The sequence below is a fragment of the Salvelinus sp. IW2-2015 genome, unplaced genomic scaffold (assembly GCF_002910315.2).
Source record: "Salvelinus sp. IW2-2015 unplaced genomic scaffold, ASM291031v2 Un_scaffold1571, whole genome shotgun sequence".
NCBI lineage: Eukaryota > Metazoa > Chordata > Actinopteri > Salmoniformes > Salmonidae > Salvelinus > Salvelinus sp. IW2-2015.
In genome coordinates this window covers 220,271-243,148 of record NW_019942999.1, presented here as the reverse complement: position 1 = coordinate 243,148, position 22,878 = coordinate 220,271, and the positions used below count along the sequence as shown (strand labels likewise).

General features: G+C 42.9%; 1 protein-coding gene across 1 annotated transcript in view; it reads right to left on the bottom strand.

The window, feature by feature from the left end:
* LOC112071292 (connector enhancer of kinase suppressor of ras 3-like) overlaps positions 1-22,417 on the bottom strand; it is a 36,244-nt gene extending 13,827 nt beyond the window's left edge. Inside the window, exon 1 of the mRNA XM_024138758.2 lies at positions 22,200-22,417. Within this exon, the coding sequence (XP_023994526.2) occupies positions 22,200-22,260 (61 nt within the window). The 5' untranslated portion in view covers positions 22,261-22,417. The remainder of the gene's footprint in view (positions 1-22,199) is intronic.
* Positions 22,418-22,878: the final 461 nt, after the last annotated feature.

Below are 22,878 nucleotides of genomic sequence, written 5' to 3'. Positions count from 1 at the left end.
TGGACTGAGTTTTGGCAGCACAGAGGGAGCTCACTTCAAAAGGCCCAGTGGAGGAGAGTATGAGAGAGACCCAGTGAGCGCTGTGCGGCGGAGGGGGACTGAACGCAGCCCAACACAAACACAGCCTCAGCCTCTGACTGGGCCAGCTGCTGGTAATGGGATTAAAGAGAAACAAAAGAATGGAAACACAGGGCTAAGGTTTCTCCTTCCTGCATTACCCTCGGCGTGTTAAGAAGGCATTTCCTGTGGAACGATGCCATCCTTCTGCGGCATCTCTCTACGGATGAGTTAAGGGGAGAGGGGAAGGAAAACTAAGTTTGGGCTACTAGGCCTGCTCTGACTGTGGCAGTTTTCCTTCCCATAATTAATCAAGTCTGAGATTAACTTCTCCTGAACAGCCTAAGGGCTTATTACAAAGCTTTGGGTAGATAAACAAAACATCTCCCCAAAAGAGAACTTCCCTTCCACCCTCAATATAAATTGCTTCATTCGTTTAAGTGTTTTTTAAAAACATTTTCCAAACACCTCCCCAAATCACTCTCCCAGAGCACTGCCCTGACTTTGGAATTCTGGGTCAGATCACGGTAGGGTCCAACCTGACTAGCCTGGCGGTCTAATTCGGAGAGTTTTAACAAAAGCTGCCACTTCAAAACAGCCTGTGTGTGTGGGGGGGGGGGGACCAAGGACCCGTCCCCTCGATGGGACTAATTGAGAGGATCCCGCTGGGGAGAGAGTGGGAAACATGGGTACCCCCAGTCAGACTGCATTATCCCAATAGGTATACAAGTCGTAGTGCATTTATCCCATAGGAACCACAGGCTACATTTGCTCCCAGAGTCTTAAGGGACAATACCATGACCTCTCTGGCCCGTACTCTTGCCACATCCAGAAGAAAAGACGCACCTTCTCACATAGACCTGATAAAAGTTTATAGAGCGTAGACCAATGGCTACAGGGTGTGTGTGAAACTATTAACGTCCATTAAGGACATAAAAACAAGTGAGGGAGRTGGGTGTCACACTATAGTGAATTGATGAAGGGGGTGGAAGTGGGAGAGTTTGTGAAAGCTCTTCAAAAGGCCAAACCAGACTTAAAACGCTTTCCAAACATTTTAACGCTATCCTGAAAACAGAATTTAACACGCACTTAAATGCCAAAGCTGAGATGAAGTGTGAAGAAACATGCAGAAACACAAAAGACAAATTCTGTCTCACAAAAATGGTATGCATTAACCCAGGCTTCTCATTTGAACATCAGTAGAAAGTGGAGCTTATTGTCTGAGTGTGTGTGTGTGTGTGTGTGTGTGTGTGTGTGTGTGTGATCGTGACATTAGTGAGTCCAGCTGAGACTGCACAATACAATTGAGTAAATGAAAACACATGTTTATGCTGGACCAATGTAGCATAATAGGAGGAAGTTCCGTTTCAAAGCACTTTGAGTGATCGATTTTCACAATATAGGGGATGATTAGCAAACCTCGACGCCCGCAGTCTGTCATTACCTCACCCACTCTGGAGCAGGGGGCTGGATAGACGGGCACCTGCTGTTACCGTGGGATCCTGCTGCCACCCGCTACACCTTTTGATTGGGGCCTGGAACTACACTACATTCCTTCATTCATTCATTTCACTGGGGACAAYGCACATTAATTAACCTCCATATTACAATAATGCAACATCCCATGTAAATGTGCCGGGGTTAGCCGAAAGCTAATTTGCACCCGTAGTCCCAGGGCAGCTAAGSACAATTACACAGCCACAAAGAAATACACACTAAAACAATACAAAATATAAATACATTACATCCAATAATATATTATTCTAACAACTACACTATCATCAACTGTCGTCTTACGTATGAGGAACCACAGATATCGGTCAATGTGTACAGGTTTGGATAGATTTAAAATGTAAAAATACAATAATCAGTGCAGCTTCTCAAGTCCATTGGCAATGCATTCCAGTATATTGTAGCTCTAACAGAAAAGTCTGATTGACCGATTTTACTGTGTTGAAAGGGGAGGTGCTTTCTTTGAGCATGATATGCCGGCATAGGGGTGGAGTGGCAAGACCATGCAGGATCTTAAAGACAAGGCGTACATACTGTTTAAAGCTATCCAGACTAAATCAATTCTGTTTCTAAATGATATGACAATGGTGGTAACTTTGGTTTGTTATCAAAAATCTTAAGTGTTTGTTTGTAGAGTGATTCAATTGGCTTCAGAATAGTAGCTCCTGCTTGTGACCAGCATGTGTGGCAACATCTCAGATGTGAGAAGATCATAGCATGCCTATATAGCTTGGCAGCCTCCAGAAGAAGGAAAGGTCTTATAAACCTAAAGTTGGATAATCCAAACTTGACCATGTTAACCACCTTCTTCACATGTTTCTTAAATGTCAAGTTGGAGTCCAAAATGACACCAATATACCTGAAGTTGGACACAACTATCAGATTCTCCCCATTAACAAGAACAGCTCGTTGGGAAGAATCAATGGATTTCTTAGAGAAGAAGTACATTAAAGCAGTCTTGTCAATATTTAAATGCAGGCAAGAATTGGTCATCCATTTAGAAACATGTACCATAGCTTCAGTTAACAACTAGTTGTCTATTTTCTGAGTGTACATCCAGAACTGTATCGTCTGCATACATCTACATGTTACATTGTTGGCAAGCAAGTGGGAGATCATTTATATAGATGGTAAACAGAAGGGTGCCTAATATTGACCCTTGTGGGACCCCAATGTTATAGCAAAGAGAGTCCGACTGAGTGTCCCCCCAAACGAACCCTTTGACTTCAGTTTGTCAGATTGGAATACATCCAACTAATAACTTCAGTGGACACATTAAGGGAGGATGGTTTGGATAGGAGGACCTCATGTTTCACAGTATCAAAGGCCTTTTTAAGATCCAAAAAGACTGCGCCGACTTCACCACCTATGTCCAGTTGAGATTGAATGCACTCCAGAAAATAGCAATTGGCTGTTTCGGTAGAATGGTTAGATCTGAATCCAAATTGTATTTGATGTATGGAGTTGCCCTGAATGAGGTGATCAGTCAGATGTTCAACCACCCATCTTTCCGCTACTTTCGATAGCACTGGAAGAAGGCTTATAGGTCAGTCATTTTCCACCAGTGTTGGGTCACCAGATTTTAAAACAGGCATCACTGCAGCAGACTTCCAAGCACCCATATTTGATGGACAGACTAACTAGATGTACAATAGGGTCAATCAAGAGAATGTGTCCCTCTTCAGGAATAGTGTCTCGATCAAATACATATTGTTCTATAGCTCCTGAAGAAGCTAATAATACTGTCCCCTACTGACGCTGAGATTTCAGGAATTCTGAATATTGGTTTATTGTTATCTATGGGAGTGAGAACTGTGGTCTTGGCTTTCCACTAGATGTTGGAACATTGCTGCGGGGACTTGTTTCCATTCAGCCACAAGAGCATTCGTGAGGTCGGGCACTGATAGGGGGCAATTAGGCCTGTCTCACAGTCAGCGTTCCAATTCATCCCAAAGGTGTTCGATGGGGTTGAGGTCAGGGCTCTGTGCAGGCCAGTCAAGTTCTTCCACACCAATCTCGACAAACCATTTCTATATGGACCTCGCTTTGTGCACGGGAGTATTGTCATGCTGAAACAGGAAAGGGCCTTCCCCAAGCTGTTGCCACAAAGTTGGAAGAACAGAATCGTCTGGGATGTCATTGTATGCTGTAGCGTTAAGATTTCCCTTCACTGGAACTAAGGAGCCTAGCCCGAATCACAAAAAACAACCCCAGACCATTATTCCTCCTCCAAACTTTACAGTTGGTACTATGCATTGGGGCAGGTAGCATTCTATTGGCATCCGCCAAACCGAGTTTCGTCCGTCGGACTGCCCTATGGTGAAGCGTGATTCATCACTCCAGAGAACAYGTTTTCACTGCTCCAGAGTCCAATGGCGGTGAGCTTTACACCACTCCAGTCGACACTTGCCATTGGGCACGATCTTAGGCTTGTGTGCTACTCAGCCATGGAAACCCATTTCATGAAGCTCCCGACGAATCGTTATTGTGCTAATGAGTTCGAACTGTCTCTGGAAGCAACATTAGTGAGTGTTACAACAGAGGACAGACAATTTTAACGGCACCGGGTGGTCGCGTTCTGTGAGCTTGTGTGGCCTACCACTTTGCGGCTAAGTCGTTGTTGYTCCTAGACTTTCCAATTCACAATAACAGCACTTACAGTTGACCTGGGCAGTTCTAGCAGGGCAGGAATTTGATGAAATTACTTGTTGGAAAGGTGGCATCATATGATGCCACGTTGAAAGTCACTGAGCACTTCATTCTACTGCCAATTTTTGTCTATGGAGATTGCATGGCTGTGTGTTTGATTTTATACACCTGTCAGCAGCGGGTGTGGCTGAAATTTCCTAATACACTAACTTGAAGGTGTCCAAATACTTTTGTGTATGTACAGTTGAAGTCAGAAGTTTACATACACCTTAGCTAAATACATTTAAACTCAGTTTTTCACAATTCCTGACATTTAATCCGAGTAAAAATTCCCTGTCTTAGGTCAGTTAGGATCACCACTTTATTTTAAGAATGTGAAATGTCAGTTTTTAACGAGGGTAAAATGTTTTGGGAAGCCTTCCACAATAAATTGGGTGAATTTTGGCCCATTCCTCCTGACAGCTGGTGTAACTGAGTCAGGTTTGTAGGCCTCCTTGCTCAGTTCTATTTTGTTTCATCAGACCAGAGGACATTTCTCCAAAAAGTATGATCTTTGTCCCCATGTGCAGTTGCAAACCGTAGTCTGACTTTAAGGGAGGTTTTGGAGCAGTGGCTTCTTCCTTGCTGAGTAGCCTTTCAGGTTGTTGATAAAGGAGTCATTTTACTGTGGATATAGATACTTTTGTACCTGTTTCCTCCAGCATCTTCACAAGGTTATTTGCTGTTGTTCTGGGATTGATTAGCACTTTTCGCACAAAAGTTCATTGATCTCTAGGAGACAGAATGCGTCTCCTTCCTGAGCGGTATGACGGCTGCGTGGTGCCATGGTGTTTATACATGCGTACTATTGTTTGTACAGATGAAAGTGGTACCTTCTGGCATTTGGAAATTGGGATAAAGGATAAACCAGACATGTGGAGGTCTACAATTTTTCTTCTGAGGTCTTGGCTGATTTCTTTTGATTTTCCCATGTCATTCAAAGAGGCACTGAGTTTCAAGGTAGGCCTTAAAATACATCCACAGGTACACCTCCAATTGACTCAAATTATGTTAATGGACCTATCAGAAGCTTCTAAAGCCATCACATCATTTTCTGGAATTTTCCAAGCTGTTTAAAGGCATTAAAGGCACAGTCAACTTAGTGTATGTAAACATCTGACCCACTGGAACTGTGATACAGTGAATAATAAGTGAAATAATCTGTTTGTAAACAATTGTTGGGAAAATGACTTGTGTCATGCACAAAGTAGATGTCCTAACCGACTTGCCAAAACATTAGTTTGTTAACAAGAAATTTGTGGAGTGGGTGAAAAACTAGTTTTAATGACTCCAACCTAAGTGTATGTGAACTTCCGACTTAACCTGTTCTACATACGTGCATACATACATACAGTTTATCAACACAACAGCTTTAGTCTAGATTTGACATGAGTTGACATACAGACATACAGGATTCTGGACAGCTGGGAAAGCAATGATCCCAGAGCCAGAGGCTCCGTTTGGACCGTAGAAACGGATCTGGCTCACACTGAAGGCCATGGAACTTCAGCCTACTTAAGGCTATAAGCACAGGTTTTTGGCAATGTAAACAGTGAGTTTCCTCTCGGCCTATAATGAACTGGCTAGTCCTGTGATAATCCTAACATTTCCTGGATCACATCTGTACAGAAGCACTAAAAACCGCAGGTTTCCTCTCAGTAGCCAGAACATGACAGTCCAGGGAAAATCGAGGAATGACATTGGAAATGAAGTACAGACAAAAAAAAGTGCCTCACAACATAGAGTCAAGCTGGTATTATACTGCAAGACATTTAGAAGCAGATGTCATGTGTAAGGTAATTTACTGTAGGCTACAATGAGAGCATTCTGAATACCTTAGAGTATGTGTCCTTTTACAGAAGAACACTCAATCATGCAATTAGATAATCCAGGTCTTGTCCTTAAAGGCCCAGTGCAGTCAAAAACATGATTTGTTTTATATATTTCCACAAGGTTGGAATAATAATGTGAAATTGTGAAAATTATGATAATGCACTTTTAGTATTAAAGCTCTTGGAAAAGACCACCTGAAATTTCAGCCTGTTTTGGCGGGATGGAGCTTTGGCCTGCTTGGTGATATCACCAGGAGGTAAAATAGTCCATGAGTTCCAAACCTCTCTGCCAATAACACCTAGTTTTCCATTTTCTACTTCCCACTCAGACCCCTCCCAGACAGTCCTAGCAAAATTCTTGCTTGAGAAATTGCTCTTTGCTAATAAGCTATTTTAGTTTATTTTAACACTTGAATTGAAAACAAAATCACAGTAAGGTACTTAAGTGTTACCCAGAAAATGTTATATTGCAATAAAAGCAGCTGCATTGGACCTTTAAGTATCTTTCTTCTCTGAAGCAGACCTGCAGACTTTGATCAGATCACCGATAAATCCTACATAATTGATTATGTGCTGCAGCTTTAGGATGACCTGCATATCTGTTCCTTCCAACAGTATACGAACACACTGGTACATGCATGTTCACACCCCCCCCCTCCTCTCAACACCAGTCTCACATCCGCCACCAGGCACAGTGTATAGACTCAAGCAGGCCTAGCTTGGGTTCTCAGGGGTTTGATTACATGGAAGAGAGCACTCTTTCACCTCCCACCGAAAGAAAAGTCCTGCCCTCCTCCTCTCCCCCCTGCCTCCCCTCTCCGTTTACCCAGTGGGGGCTCTGGCCATCTGCCCCCTCATCATCCCCTCCCATCCTATCCCTGGTCCTACCCTGCCAGGGCTGGACAGTGGGAAAGCTGCTAGGCATACAATAGCARGGCCACTGTAACTCTCCGTCTTCTTATTTAGCTCGGCAAACCTGTGGGGAATCGGAGGAATTCAGTCACTGTTCTCAGGAGTTCCATTGTGGGAATTCCAGCACAAAGGCTGGGGGAAGCCTGGGCTGTAATTAGAAGAAGAGACAGAGTGCTAAGCTTTCCTCTGATGCATGACTTCCCATCACAGGAGCTAAACAAAGCCCATACAAAACACAGTGGCCACTGTGAAAGGGGCAGTTGTACAACAACAGTACCATCCCCACTGAGCATCTAACCCAAACTGTGTATGTTGAGCTTCTTTAAGCTATATTACTTTTTCCCCTAGTGCTATAAGGAAAATGTGTGGGTAGGACTGTCCAAGTGTACATTCTGACATCATGGCCCATCCTGTTTACTGTCTAAACTTGTCCTGAATAGGCTTTTGGTGAGATTATCATCAGCTGATCTGTTGGTGTGTTTCTGTACGCTATTTGTGTTTGGTCCTTGACTTTAAAGTGTATTTTGCCTTGCAGGGCCAATCTTGAACAAAGATTACACTTTTAACCAGGGTCTCCAACAAGACAAAAATAACAGTCTTAAGAGTCTGTCGAGGGACTTGTGCTAATCTGTCGAGGGTGAGATAGACAATGACTGATAAGGGAGCAGACATCACACTCCTGGCTTGTGTTAATCAGATCAACAGGCTGGCTCTAGCTCTAGGGTCCAGCCAACCTCAGTCACACCGGGGATACCTCACTCAGTCAGCAGCTAATGAGAGGAGGAGCTGGGATACTGACAGAGGTTGAGGAGGTGAGATTCTATGGCTGGGGGGGGGGGGGGGTAGATCTGTGAATGTACTCGCTGTGCTCGGCATGTGAAAAAAATGTACAAATAAACAGCGACATAACGATAGACAGAGAAAGAGACCAAGGGGAGAAAAGAGTGCCACAGGCACAGGAAACCTCACTGACAGTTACTCCTGGCTAGTCTCCGAGCATGTCAGTCACCTCCAAGTTTCAACAGTACGCAAAACGGAAAGACCAGTTCTGGGTCGCCGAGTTTGTTCCTGTACTCCTATTAAGTCCTTTTTCACAACTCTGGCTGCCCCTGCATGGGCTGGTGAACAACAATTAGAGGACATACACGGCAATGGGCAGTTCTGTGGACATTCTTATTCAGTGAGGTCTGGAGCAGCAGCTGTGCGTAATGCTGGTGGTTTTAGAACTACCTCTCACCCTCACATAAACATTCATCCCTCTGCAGCCAGCCACGCTGCTCATAAACCTTGCACAAACAACTGCTAAAGTGAGTAACAAAAGAGCCACCAAGATGTCAGAAAACTCTGTTGCTCCACAACTTGTCTTTTTCCTGGCCCTCCATGCTCATATTGTTTCAGGTCTGTTTTTAACAATAGTCTTAGCACATCCAAAGTCTTTGTGCGACTAACACACCTCCCAGACCTTGCCAGTCGCTTGAAAAACAGTTTTGACCATGTCAACGACTACTCTCAGCCTCTATGTCAACGACTACTCTCAGCCTCTATGTCAACGACTACTCTCAGCCTCTATGTCAACGACTACTCTCAGCCTCTATGTCCAACGACTACTCTCAGCCTCTATGCCAACGACTACCTTCAGCCTCTATGCCAACGACTACTCTCAGCCTCTATGCCAACGACTACTCTAGCCTCTATGCCAACGACTACTCTCAGCCTCTATGCCAACGACTACTCTCAGCCTCTATGCCAACAAACTACTCTCAGCCTCTACTATGTCAGCTCTCATACCATTACTACTCCCTCCAGGCTCAACTATAATTGCAGTCCTTCTGAGGTTGTCTCTTCAGTCTTCACAGAGAAGAAAACCGCCAGGTCTCATCCCAGCGAGGCAGAGGACACCTACACCAGGCCCAACCATGGGCTCATACTGTAGATATGGCAAGGAGGTTTTCCTGACGATGAAACCTGACAAGGAAAAGCTCTTGACCCTACTCAGACAGCTAAAGAGTCTGCCTGTACAGTGTAGTGAACTGAGAACAGTGGCTCTTCTCTCCATGTCTGGTGTATGATCATGGTGGCCTGGTATGCTGATTACAGGCTAGTTGAATAGGTCTGTCATGGAAGCCAACAGAAACCACAACAAAAACATACAGGCTGGGGAGGGAGAAACGTGCACCGCTCATTTAGGTGGTTATAGACAAACCACATTCTTATGGGAAACGTATGGTTCAGTCTCAAACAAAGACACTTGTGAAGATATCAGCTGCCATTGATGAAATGGGGGAGGGGGAAGAGGGGAGAGAACGGACGTCCGGTTTGGAAAGATTTACAGCCTACACACATCTAGGTCAGGGATAGAGGAGATGGGGGGGGGGGGGGGGTCAAAGGGATTGAGCATTGTTACTCTGTCCACTGAAGACCATAAAGTCATCAGCACACATAGGACAGAAAACGGCATGTCATTAAACACGCGTAACAAGCAATATGCTGGAAATCAACACCACAATGACGGGTTGTATCGCTTTCATTGAAATTTCACAGCCACCCAAATGCCCTCTTACTCAGATTAGACACTGTACATTAGAACTGAAATGAACATTTGAATGTAATATGAGTCCCGACAGCTAGCGCTCAGATCCTTCGGAACAGAGGGAGATGAGTCGATCCTGTTCTCTGTGTGGGAGAGGCTGATGGTGAGTCATCTTCAGTGGTATGCCATCTGTGAGTGACAGCGTGACCAGCCAGTGTGACACAGCAGGGYACAACGCAGACAGACATCCATATCACTGCCAGGCAGTGGCACAGCACACAGACTCCTGCTCTGCCACGTTAATGACATACCTGCATCCAGTGGTGGGAAAAGTTCCCAATTGTCATACTTGAGTAAAAATAAAGATACCTTCATGGAAAAGGACTCAAAAGTCACTCAGTAAAATACTACTTAGATCAGCCACCTAAATCTAAAAGTATTTGGTTTTAAATATACTTAAGTATCAAATGAACAAATAATTTAAAAAATCCTTATATTAAGCAAACCAGACTGCACAATTCTTGTTTTATTTATTTATTTATTTATTTATTTACGGCTAGTCACACTCCAACGCTCAGACATCATTTAAAAACAAAGCATTTGTGTTTAGTGAGTCTGCCAGATCAGAGGCAGTAGGAATGTTGGGCCATTTTCTGCCCTGCTAAGCATTTAATATGTAACGAATACTGTATGGAGTAAAAAGTACATATATTTTTTTAGGAATGTAGTGAAGTAAAAGTACAAGTCAAAAATATAAATAGTTTAGTAAAGTACAGATACCTCCCCAAAAAATGACTTGTAAAGTACTTTCGTAAAACTACTTTATACCACTGCCGGGGTCTCACTCTCTCTGACACACAATGTGTTTCCAGATCTCTTATGATGCATGTGAGTGACACACAAACAGAAGGGAAGAACTCCCACAAATCATGAATGATCGACCAGTTCCTTCTGGCGGTGGAACAGTAACGCGGCAATAATCGTTCTTTTTTTTTTTACCACAAAAACACACCCTTTTCATTTCCAGGTGCGCTTCTCTTGTTTGACCCTTTCTACGCACCGGTTTCATGTCTCTCAACACTATCATGACAGAACAAAAATGAGAAACAGATTGTCAATTAAACCCACCGAAATTCTCTGTCAACGTGAATTTACTGTTGACTGGAAATTGGTCTAAAATGGGACTTAGGAAACAGAAGTAGAGGTGGTGAAAAGGAGGCAGCTTTTCCCCGTGAGCACCAATGAAAGGAAAACATATCATATCCCATGATGCTCCCCGAGTACTGACTCTTTGGGAGTCAGTACTCTCCTCGACTCATCCGTGACCCAGTAACCAATTAGTGGTCAAATGCTCGAGTAAGTCAATTCGTTAGTAGAACAGAGAAGTCTGCTCACCTCGATTACCTACTTCAGCAGAGAATGCACAAGAGTATCCTTTTTGGGTGCTAGCACGGAAGTGTTTGAAATCCGCCATACCCCCTTTGAATCAGCTGTTTTCTCTGAGAAAAAGCATCCACATATTTAAAAACGATACGCAACTTATCCTTTCATCTGTAAAATGTCTTGCACATCTAGTTCAATTTGCTTTTATAACTTTAAACATTTATTTTGGGATTCCACCCCGTTAATGATAATTTGCCTGATGACGTGAGAGTGGAGAAGGAGAGTCATTTCAATCAAGAGCATTTGTTTCCACGTTTCCTCCCCTTAGCTCCTTCATTACCTTTGACCTTTTTCAAAAGTAGGCGTTGAGAGGACGGAGGAGAGAGGCGATACGAGTCGAGCAAAACCAATTGAGATTTTCTCTTTGTCTGAGTCAGGCCTCACCCCTACCCTTCCTGTTTAAACAAATGCAGGTGCTGCTGGGTAGCTAAACATTATAGTTCGACCATTCAAAACACACCTCAATTCTTTTGTAGTGCCCATTCAGCGTAGGTTGACAAGGAAAAGTGTGTTGTTTGAAATTCAAGGGCTTAGTACTTCTGTTTGGGGAGAGGATTAGTATGAATTTGACATGATATTAGCAATTGAATTCATCAGATAATAGAACACAGCAGGCCATTCGGCACCGCTGCAATTACCCACACAGAACATGATACAGCACTAACAAGTACTCTATGAAGGAGCAGACCTCTGGAAAAGCAAATGTGTCAGCGAATTCCTCCAAGATATTGGTGGAAAACTAGGTTGATCATCATTCCATGAAAGCCCAGTCCCTGGAGGGTAAAGGGGAACCCTGGAGGAAGGAACTAAAGACAAAGCCTTTAAAGCATGTGTCAGTTTTTCCCCTTAAGAGGTATGACTTCAATGGGAGGAAATTTTCACAACCCTCCTTTAACTACAAAACAAAAAAGGTGACTCCCAGTCCCATCACATTTCAATGAAAACCGAAGCCTGGCACATCCATTTTGCCTTATCTACCCCTTGTTAGTGATGTCATAAAACTGTAAAATCCACACAAAACATCTGAACAAACACACACACACAGTTGACTTGTAATTAACCAAAAAGACAGTGGTATTTCCCAAGGGTCCACCAGGTGTTTTTCATATCCTGGTTGAAGCCCGCCAAACCTCCCTCATCCATCCATTCTCTCACCACCCTGCCTGCCATGGCCGTAGGGCCACAGTAAGGAGAGCCACACCAGGGAGCCCAGGGACTCAAAGTACTGCTAGAGGAATGTGGGAAAAGAAAGCGGGTCCATCACAGCTGCTTTGTACATCAGGACATTTTAATGTAGGGAGTCAACAAGAGGTGGCTGATCTAAAGAGGCAGTTACAGTGWGTAAACATATCTAGCTAGATATGGATGCTTGCCAACACTTACAGTACATTGACAGACCTGAATGGATGGAAAGAAGCACATTCTGAATGAAAAGAAGCACACACAAATCCTAGTTATAGGATTGTGTTGGACCACTGAAATGGTAATATTCTCCTTGAGACAGGAGATATCAGTAGTCTGAGTGCTAACATATAAGTTAAACTACAAAAGGCAGACATTACTAGGGCTGTCTTCGACTAAAAAAATAATATTGGCCGACGAAGAGTCGTCTGTTATTTCGACAAATCGATTGGTCAAMATTTTTAAACATGTATTTTCCATATGTAGACACATTCTATGTTTTTTTTAAATCAAATCAACTATTTTCAATGAGCTTGTCTGATGCTTTAAGCACACGGGTTGATTAAATAATTAGGACACACAAAAAAATGACTAGAGGTAGTCCGACCAGAAATTGATTTGATTGTGCCGGGCCAGGYTCAGACTTGCTGCACTGTGTAAAAAAAAAAAAAAAGAAGACAGTGAGTGACTGTGACTAGCACCCGTTATCTCCCTCTCCTCCCTGCTGCAGCGACCACCACAGAACATCAACAGTGTGTATCGCGCTGTCCGTGTTGCTGAAGCTGCATCATAATTACAGCCATTTCTGACTATAAAGTTGTTACTGAAATCCCTAATTTGTTTAGGAAAAACATTCCCTATTCCCTCAACCCTAGCTCTCTTTACGTGACACATGTATGCATCGCATGCACATGACCAATATGGCCTGACCTACAGCATGTCAATCACATCAATAAATTGGTTATAACAAACTCTGAACACCATAACAGAAAATGGATGCAGAGGACGTGACAAATAAACTCGAAACTGAGGAATGTTTAGGCTACTGGTTGCTCATGAGGTAAAAGGGGAAGTCAGATGTGTGGAATTGTTCTCAACACCAATATACTGGTTAACTGTGCCATTATGCACATAGCAACACGGTCTAGGAAAAGGCGCCAATTCAACAGCGAATCTTCTGGAAATTTTTCATGGGAAGTTAAGCCCTGGGATTTTGCTTAAATTCATCAAAAATAAAAAAGTTAGCTTATAACAGTGAACCTTTTTTTGTGGGATACACGTAAGGCAAGTTCTAGGTATTGTGGGATATTTTGTTTAAACTATCCCCAATTCAATGGAATTGCAACCCTCTGCATGCACAGTGCATTCTTCCATCACATGTGCAGTGCACTCAGTGTACAGCTGATTCTCAAGATCTTGCACACTAATGAGATGCTATTGAGCCCGCACTACTACACTGTCTGAGCCAAGGACTACATGCTTTCTAGTAAGTTTTGTATTACAATCCTGGGTGGGGTGAWTATATTGTGACATACATCATTTTTTGTTAACTTGTAAATAGTAGCCTACAGCAAAGTGTGTGTCACGCCCTGGCCTTAGTTATCTTTGCTTTCTTTATTATTTTAGTTAGGTCAGGGTGTGACATGGGGGATGTATGTGTTTTGTATTGTCTAGGGTTTTTTGTATGTTTATGGGGCAGTGTTCAGTCTAGGTGTATGTATGTCTATGGTTGCCTAGATTGGTTCTCAATTAGAGACAGCTGTCTATCGTTGTCTCTGATTGGGAACCATATTTAGGCAGCCATATTCATTAGGTAGTTYGTGGGTGATTGTCTATGTCTTTACGTTAGTTGCTTGTGTCTGCACTTTCGTTTTATAGCTTCACGGTCGTTTGTTGTTTTGTCTAGCTTGTATAGTTTTCGTTTCGTCTTCAAATAAAAGGAAGATGTATTGTTATCACGCTGCGCCTTGGTCCTCCTCTCTTCCACGTTACGAYGATCGTGACAGTGTGTTTAAATAATTTCTAACTTGTTAATTTCTGCTAGTTAGTTTTTGCTACCATGTGGGTTTTAGCTTGCTTGAGCATGCTAACTGAGGAGTGTTAATTCACCTGTTTCCATACATGTTTCATTTTCAAACATTTATCTTACAAAGGAGTTGTTTAATCTAACTGCTTAACTATTTATCTGTTCATGGAATTGTATTTTTATTACASTTTTTTTCRAATCTTTACAGGAAAATGCYACGGGCACTATCTGACGTGTGGATACATTTCACTGCAGCTAATGTAGAAGGAAAAGCTGTGTACATTTGCAAATACTGTGCCAAATCATGTGAAGAATRCAACAAAGATGCAGAATCATCTGGCCAAGTGCATAAAGCTCACAACAAGCAACCTCTGACAAAAGTCCCTTTACTTCTATTCGAGGTGACACCTTATCGATAGCAACAGCTCATGGTCCTCCTGGAATCAGAAGTTTTTTTGACAATGGAGGAACGTAGTCAGAGAAATGCTGATGAATGTCTTGCTCGAGCTGTGTATGCAACTGGTTCAACTCTGATGCTYACAGGCAATGTGTATTGGAAGAGATTTCTGAATGTTCTTTGCCCAGCATACACCCCTCCAACCAGACATGCTGTATCTACTCATTTGCTGGATGCAGAGTTCAACAGAGTTCAAGTGAAGGTCAAGCAAATCATAGAGAAAGCAGACTGTATTGCAATCATCTCTGATGGGTGGTCGAATGTTGTGGGCAAGGAATAATTAACTACATCATCGCCACCCCTCAACCAGTATTCTACAAGAGCACAGACAAGGGACAACAGACACACCGTCTCTACATTGCAGATGAGCTGAAGGCAGTCAATGACCTTGGACCACAGAGGTATTTGCACTGGTGACAGACAATGCTGCGAACATGAAAGCTGCTTGGTCTAAAGTGGAGGAGTCCTACCCTCACATCACACCCATTGGCTGTGCTGCTCATGCATTGAATCTGCTCCTCAAKGACATCATGGCACTGAAAACAWTGGATACACTCTGCAAGAGAGCCAAGGAAATGGTTAGGTATGTGACGGATCATCAAGTAATAGCAGCATATCTACCTCACCAAGCAAAGTGAGAAGAATAAGAGCACCACATTGAAGCTGYCCAGCAACACCTGCTGGAGTGGTGTTGTCATCATGTTTGACAGTCTCCTGGTGGGGAAGGTGTCTTTCCAAGAAATGGCCATATCACAGTCTGCCAATATGGACAGGACMATCAAGAGGATCCTCYWGGATKATGTATTTTGGGCGAGAGTGGTAAGCAGCCTGAAACCTATAGCAGTAGATATTGCACGGATTGAGGGMGACAATGCCATSCTGTCTGATGTTCAGACTCTGCTTGCAGATGTAAGAGAAGAAATCSGTACTRCCCTGCCCACTTCACTGTTGCTCCAAGCAGAGGAAACTGCARTTCTGAAAYGCATCAAAAAGCGTGAAGACTTCTGCCTGAAGCCYATACACRCCRCAGCGTACATGTTGGACCCCAAGTATGCTGGCAAGAGCATCATGTCTGGTGCAGAGATYAACAAGGCCTATGGTGTCATCACTARTGTGTCTCGCCACCTTGGCCTGGATGAGGGCAAGGTTCTTGGCAGTCTGGCGAAGTACWCTTCCAAGCAAGGGCTTTGGGATRKRGWTGCAATATGGCAGTGGTGCCAACATATCTCATCAGCCAACTGGTGGAAGGGACTTTGTGGATCTGAGGCTCTTTCCCCTGTTGCCTCCATCATCCTCCAAATCCCACCAACATCAGCCGCMTCAAAGCGCATTCGGTCCTTGTTTGGTAACACACATACCAAAGCACGCAACAGGCTGACCAATACAAGGGTTGAAAAATTGGTGGCCAGCCGGGCAAATTTGAGGCTTTGAGCCTGACAACGAGCCATCCTCAACAAGGTTGGAAGGATTTAATAATTTATTGGAAGGATTTAATAATTTGCAATTATGTCTCCATATGATATGGTAAATATATCCAATGAAAAAAAACATCTACATTTAAATGGTATGAATATTAATTAGCATATTTTCATTCATTTCCATGGAGTTTTCACCTCTGAATATTCCCCAAAATGAGCAACCCTAGACATTACATGTTAATGTCAGCGGTGGGGATAGCCAACATGAGGAATGCAATCGCTTGGGACAGCCTGTGGTTGGTAGAACGTAGACTTGCCTAGACATGTTCTTTACATGCGGTCTCACATATCATACAGTATACATGACCATCTAGGCATACTTGAGAGCCACAAAATATTGCTCAATTCCCAGTATACAACATATGTTAATTTTGTTGTAGCATGAGAGCGCTTAGGATAAATGAGCGAACAATAACAGTGTGAGGGGGAGTGAGAGGACTTGGACTTGTATGTGTATATGCAGTGTGTTCTTTACCGAGAGAGGCTGAGCAGTCATTCTGGCTCAGGCATGTAAATCCTCTAGAAGCAACTGGTGGGGCAAGTGCATAAAAGGACATTCATGCGTGTTTTCACTGCTGATTCACTGAGGCAGTAGTTTGGTTCAGTAGCAGAAAGCCAGCCCAACACATTCCTGTCAYATCCAGTGACTGTTATAGCATAGCTGACTCCATAATGCTTTGGTATTACCAGCAACACCACTGTAGTGTGCACTTCCTGCCCTTATCTAAAAGGCCTATTTGTCACTGATGGCTTATTTGTCGTCACTGTGCATAACACAAAACACRTAATTAAAAGACATTCTTTTGTGGGGTCAAAATAAATACCAACCATGTAAGTTGTTTACAACACTATGTTAAGTCCAGGAATATCCSTYAAATGATTCYGAAGTTGAGGTACACCATCTCTCGATCTCAAGCGCACACACAAACAACTCTCTGCATGGGCAGTCAACCACTATGCTGCAGTGACCCGTGTGTGCCCTGTGCAGTGCCACCTCAGGTTTCAGTTCTTTTCAGTCCACAAGTGTTAAGCTCTGTGTGTGTTTGAGGCCAATACTTTTAGGGCAGACTGGGGCCAAACCTCTAGCAGCACTGCTAAGCTCAGATGATCTGGGAGATTTGCGATGCACATGAAAAGCAAACTGCTGCTGCCCAGTTTCCAGAGCATCATAAAATGAATGTTGGTGGATCATGCAAATGTCAACGGATTCTGGTTTACAGTTTGCAACCTTTTATCAACCTCAGAAAATATTGTGTACATTCTAATAAATGATTAAATCCTTGGCCTAACCACCAACTCACTCAATCCAATACTGTTGCACACAACTAGGACAAAGGAGAAATATTAGCGACGTATTAAGAAGTCCCCATGTGGTGAGCTCTTACCGATCAGGTTAAAACACATGGGCCTGTGAGAAACAGGACAGGCAGGGCGCAACTATCGTCATCACTTTCAAGTCCCTGTCCCCCGGGGAAAATCCTCTTACACAGCTTCCCAGAAGTCTAAAACCCTTCCCACTAGGAAGTCCCACAGATCTCTCTAGATCAATAGGTCAGCTCTAAAGAGAGAATGACAGGATGACTGGAAATTGGTTAGTGACAAAGGACACGGTTTTATCTGAATGRTTTCCATGGAAAAACCTGCCTCTTTACTTCTATGAACGAGACACTAGTAGGGTGGAGGGGAGTCCCGTGGCGCCAAGACCAGTTCAGATGACATGAACACCTGCCTCTCTGCTGGCTGTACACACAGTCGATGCAGGTTATCTTAGGGGATTAATAAAGCCTTCATTGTGAGGACTGTTCAAACATGTACCAGCATAYGGGAGGAGAGAGAAGGGCATTCTCATGTGTAGTAGAGAGAGGCGCATGGCTTAATAAGGGTCAACACTACGCGGCGACACGATTATTGCCTGATAAGGATCATGAGAAGGCCTCGGACATGCTCCATAAGCAACGCCACTGGGCATGAGAGTGCACCGCATACATAGCCTCGGAAAACATTATTGCAGCACCCCCCACCCCCAAACGTCTTCTTGCGGCTATGATTGTACACTCTTACTGCATGCACAATCCTGTACACACATGCTAATCACCAATGTGGCATGTCAATGCTAATCACCAATGTGGCATGCCAATGCTAATCACCAATGTGGCATGCCAATGCCAATCACCAATTTGGCATGTCAATGCACACTCTTTACTTTTGAAACTTCCATCCTGTTACCTCATTGGGACAGATGTAGGCCACTAGATCAACCACTTGCTAATCATGACCCATTGCTTAAAAATAAACCTGTCGCTACATTTCTCACACCAATTACAACAGTCTGCATGCAAGAGCAGTTGCGATTGGAGTATTTCGTTGTCAAATATTGAAGACCTTGGAACATACCGTTACTGTAACACTATACTGCTGATATTTATCTTAAAACTAGTCAGCAGACAGTTTATGTGTGGCAAAACTCACATTACCATGAATGCCTCTTCTTACTCACCAACTTGAACAGTATGTGTAAATTTGCATATTCGGGATTGCCTGAACAAACTTGACACAATTTCCCAAGTAAGTAGGAGGACAAGTAGGGAGAAAAAAATGTATTGAGTTGAAAGTGTGAAACTACTCAGCTGAATTTTGAACTAAGCATTCTCAGAATATCACTAGCTCACCTCAGTCTGGGCATTAGTCATGGATTCAAGACTATATTTGGAAAATGACTGGAGTCTGCCATCAACTTCTAAACCCGGTGTGGTCCTACATGTGTCTGTGTGCTTTTGTTTGTTAGTACAATTGCAAAGGAACATTTTAATTTGAATTCAAACTTTATAAAGTGAATTCCACTATATTAGTGCATAAGGTAGTATGGYGAGTGGTGGCAGGTAGCCTAGTGGTTAGAGCATTGGGCCAATAACCGAAAGGTTGCCAGTTTGAATCCCTGAGCCGACAAGTTGAAAAATCTGTCAAAGCAAGGCATTTAAACCTCCACAACAGCAGCTCCCCGGGCACCCAATGTGGCAGCCCCCGCACCTCTCCAATTCAGAGGGGTTTGATTTAATTAAGACCCCCATTAGCTGGCGCCAATGGCAACAGCTAGTCTTACTGGGGTCTGACAAAAAATAATTGACATGCATTACCATGTAGTGTGCGTGTGTTTACATCTGTCAGTTAAACATACATGTCAGTACATACACACAACAAGTAGGTCACATTGGGGAAAGGCGTTGTGCCGTGAGGTGTTGCTTTATTACGAGGCAGTTAAAAGAGGAAGTCAAGTTTCAGCTGGACCTGAAAAATAAATGTAATCCTTTAATTGATCGCTTGACGACCTAGTGAGAATGGCGCCGCAGGACATCCAGTCCAACACAATGTTAAATGGAGAGATTTAACTAGCCTTCAGTCACAATATACATTCACGGACCACAACTAATAAGCTTCAAACAATCAAGTCAACAAACGTCTGTTGACCAAAAACACACTAAAGCAACCATGATCCCTCTGAAGAAAACAACCGTAGGGCAATTAGCACAGGCATCACTGGTGTTTGTTGAGTTTAAACCGCATGTTAGGCACAAATGGCCCGTTGTCATTKTAGGCACAGCGGCTGTTCATTGGCTGTCCACAGAACAGAGCCCTCTAAAAATCCAGTGGTAAGACCCTCCAGTGGATAACTGCTGAGTCAGACAGGACCTGCTCGTTCTTCTCTCTGGCTGTCTACTGAGCTAATCCACCCTCCATCCACTGAACTGGCTCTATTCATTGGGTGCACAGAGTAACCCCCCACAATCCCTTTAGCACATCTACACACTGAACAGGAACAGTAGGAGGCCTACACACCAGGTTTGCTTCATTCAGCAACTACTGAAGAGCGGGCGGCTGTTGATTTTCAGTTCAGGGAAGTGAAAGAAATAGGAACTATCAAATAACTTTACTCTGAAAAAAATCAAGACCCTAGGATATATCAAACCATTTCAGTTCTTTCTTTTCTCTTGACATACAGATACTCAACCTGGTCTTATTCTGTATGTAACTCTGAGACACACCATTTAGTATGACATGTTATGTTTGGTATTGTTACTTCAGGCAAAAAGGAAAGGGAGGGTGGTTGGTCGGGCATATAACCCRAACATCAAGCAACCCAAAGGYTACGAGTTCAATCTCATGCATTTGAGCAACTTTTCACCTACTTACTACTTTGCACGTTAGCTAACCCTTCCCACTAACTCTAACCCATTTACCTAACTCCTAGTTAATGTTAACGAGCTAGCTAACATTAGCCACCTAGCTATAATTCGTAACATATCATACGTTTTGCAAATTTGTACCATATCATACGAAATGGATGATGGACAGCCACAAATTAATACATACCATACGTAACATATGATCCTAAATGGAGTGTTTCGGATTTACGTACAAAATAATACGAAATGCTCTGAGACCAGGTTGAGATAATTCACTGGCAGATGGCCTTGGGTCATGTTGACATATTGTACTTACATTTACATTTAAGTTCTTGAAAGTTGAAACACCTTTTGATCCTTCAGATTTTGATAAGGGCGAGCACAAGAGGCACTTCTATCCACCTAAAATGTTTCATATACTTCCCATGACATCTCTTGAAACAAAGGTGGAGTGTAGCTGTGTATCGGTGACTGTTGATACTTCATATACCAGTAGCAGACAGTCACTTTACATGMCAACGTTGTGAAAGGGCTCAGGTAGTTCAAAGAAAATAGTCCTTTGGCGATGTCATACATTTCCATAACCAGCATTCCAGATTGAAGTCTCAGAGCAAGAACCTGCTGGGTGTTCCATACCCCATTTATATATGCTAACTGCTTTAGCACCTATTGATGATAGTATCTTCTGGTCAGGGSAGGTTTGATAAGATCTCGGTGATCCTCTGAACGTTAAAACACATTGCTTGAGGTATGGTTTTGGAAACACAAGGAACTTATCTTTCATATCAGCAAAAAATTATTTTCACAAAACCAAAAGGTTAAACTACTACACACCTTTATTAGGGTCAGTGTTCCCTCATAGCCTTATCTGCATGTTACATCCCTTGTTCATGTAAGACGTAGGATGCAACCTGTGGTAATTAGCTATCTAGCTTGCTCYGAACACCTGTGTGTAAGCCTAACTTGGGAGGAAGTGTAGTTTGACAACTGGAGGCACAGACAGCTTGTGGATCTGTGCAAAACTGCTACAGTAAGTGTATCTTTTTTATTTKAAAGATTACTTCTTGCTGATATGAAATATGAGGGGCACATCAGCATGTTTCGAAAACCGGTTTGAAAGCGATGACTACTGACGTCTCTAAACGTTAAGTGTAACGTTAGTTCACATGGAGCCAACAGTTTGAATGTAAGGGCTGAAAACTACATATGGAGAAGAGTTTGAGAGCTAGGTGTTCCAATACAACATTTTCCKAGCTGTGTTTGTTTAACCCAAATATCACAGTTTTGAGTTGAGTCCAGTGTTAAGCATTTTGTCATAACTAGCTTATTGGGACAATTATAATTCATTAAGACTCATATTCAACTCAATTATGCATCTAGTAAAAAAAACAACTATTAACACATTGTGCTTGCTAAGTTGTGAACCTACATATGACTGCACTGTTTTTGGTTATTACTCTTATTGCCAGTCAGATGCCAAAATGTATCGCGGTCTGAAGTCGACTTCTCAAAGAACAGTGCAAGTGGCAATACTGCGCCCTTCTCAAACAATGTTGCAATCTGGCTGGAAACGTTGTTTCACTTGTCACAATCATTTTGAGTGTCTGTCAAAGATAACACAGCTGTTACTTGTAATATATTTTGAATKAAACTTCAAAACATTAGTAATTTACAATATATATAAGAAGAATATCTAAATAGAWTATGCATATGTTTACCTTTGTTCTATGTGCAACAAGTTGTCAGGGTCGACAGTTTGCGGCTGCACATAGTGGTTAACGAAACTCGAAATAAACAAAAAGCGCGTTGCAGGGAATGGCGAATATGCCGTATTGGGTGCTGTTTCAAGTTTCATATAGGGGTTAACATGGGCAATTATTGTGAAAGTGATCCAACCATACCTTTCATCCAGTCGACAACTTGCTTTGGTGTCCACTTCGTTATTGGATCCATTGCTTGCATCTCAAACAAACGAACTTAAACAATAATTAGAAAACGACAATACAAAACACTGTTTCGGTAGCCTACGATTGTCACTTTATTAATTTATTATCAAACTCCCATTGCTTCTTGATCTTCTCTGTATAGCAGCTGTCTCTCTGTGATCCTCTTCTCTCTAGCTCGTATTCTCGGCGCACTCAGTGACTGGGAACTCTTTCACACGCATGGCTGGAGGCAGGAGTGAACCCCCCACGGTTCTTCACTATGCTTGAGATCAAGTTGCACAGTTTCTGCTCAGCTAAAACTACCGAACGGGGCGGAGCAATCAACACCACCACAAATAATGTGAGAAGGGTGCAATTGCGGACCATAATTCGRGGCGTTCCTGCATGTGGGCATTCCTGCATATGTAGGAACCCCTCTTTACACTTATATTGRTACATTTTTAAGTTAAGACAGGTGGGAGGCGTGGGCGCTCCAGAACAGTTGGTGGCKTTAAAACTTCTTATGGCTGAGATCCCGCTAACGGAATCGATATGACAACAGCCAGTGAAAGTGCAGGGCGCCAAATTCAAACAACAGAAATCTCATAATTAAAAGTCCTCAAGCATACAAGTATTTCACACCWTTTAAAAGATA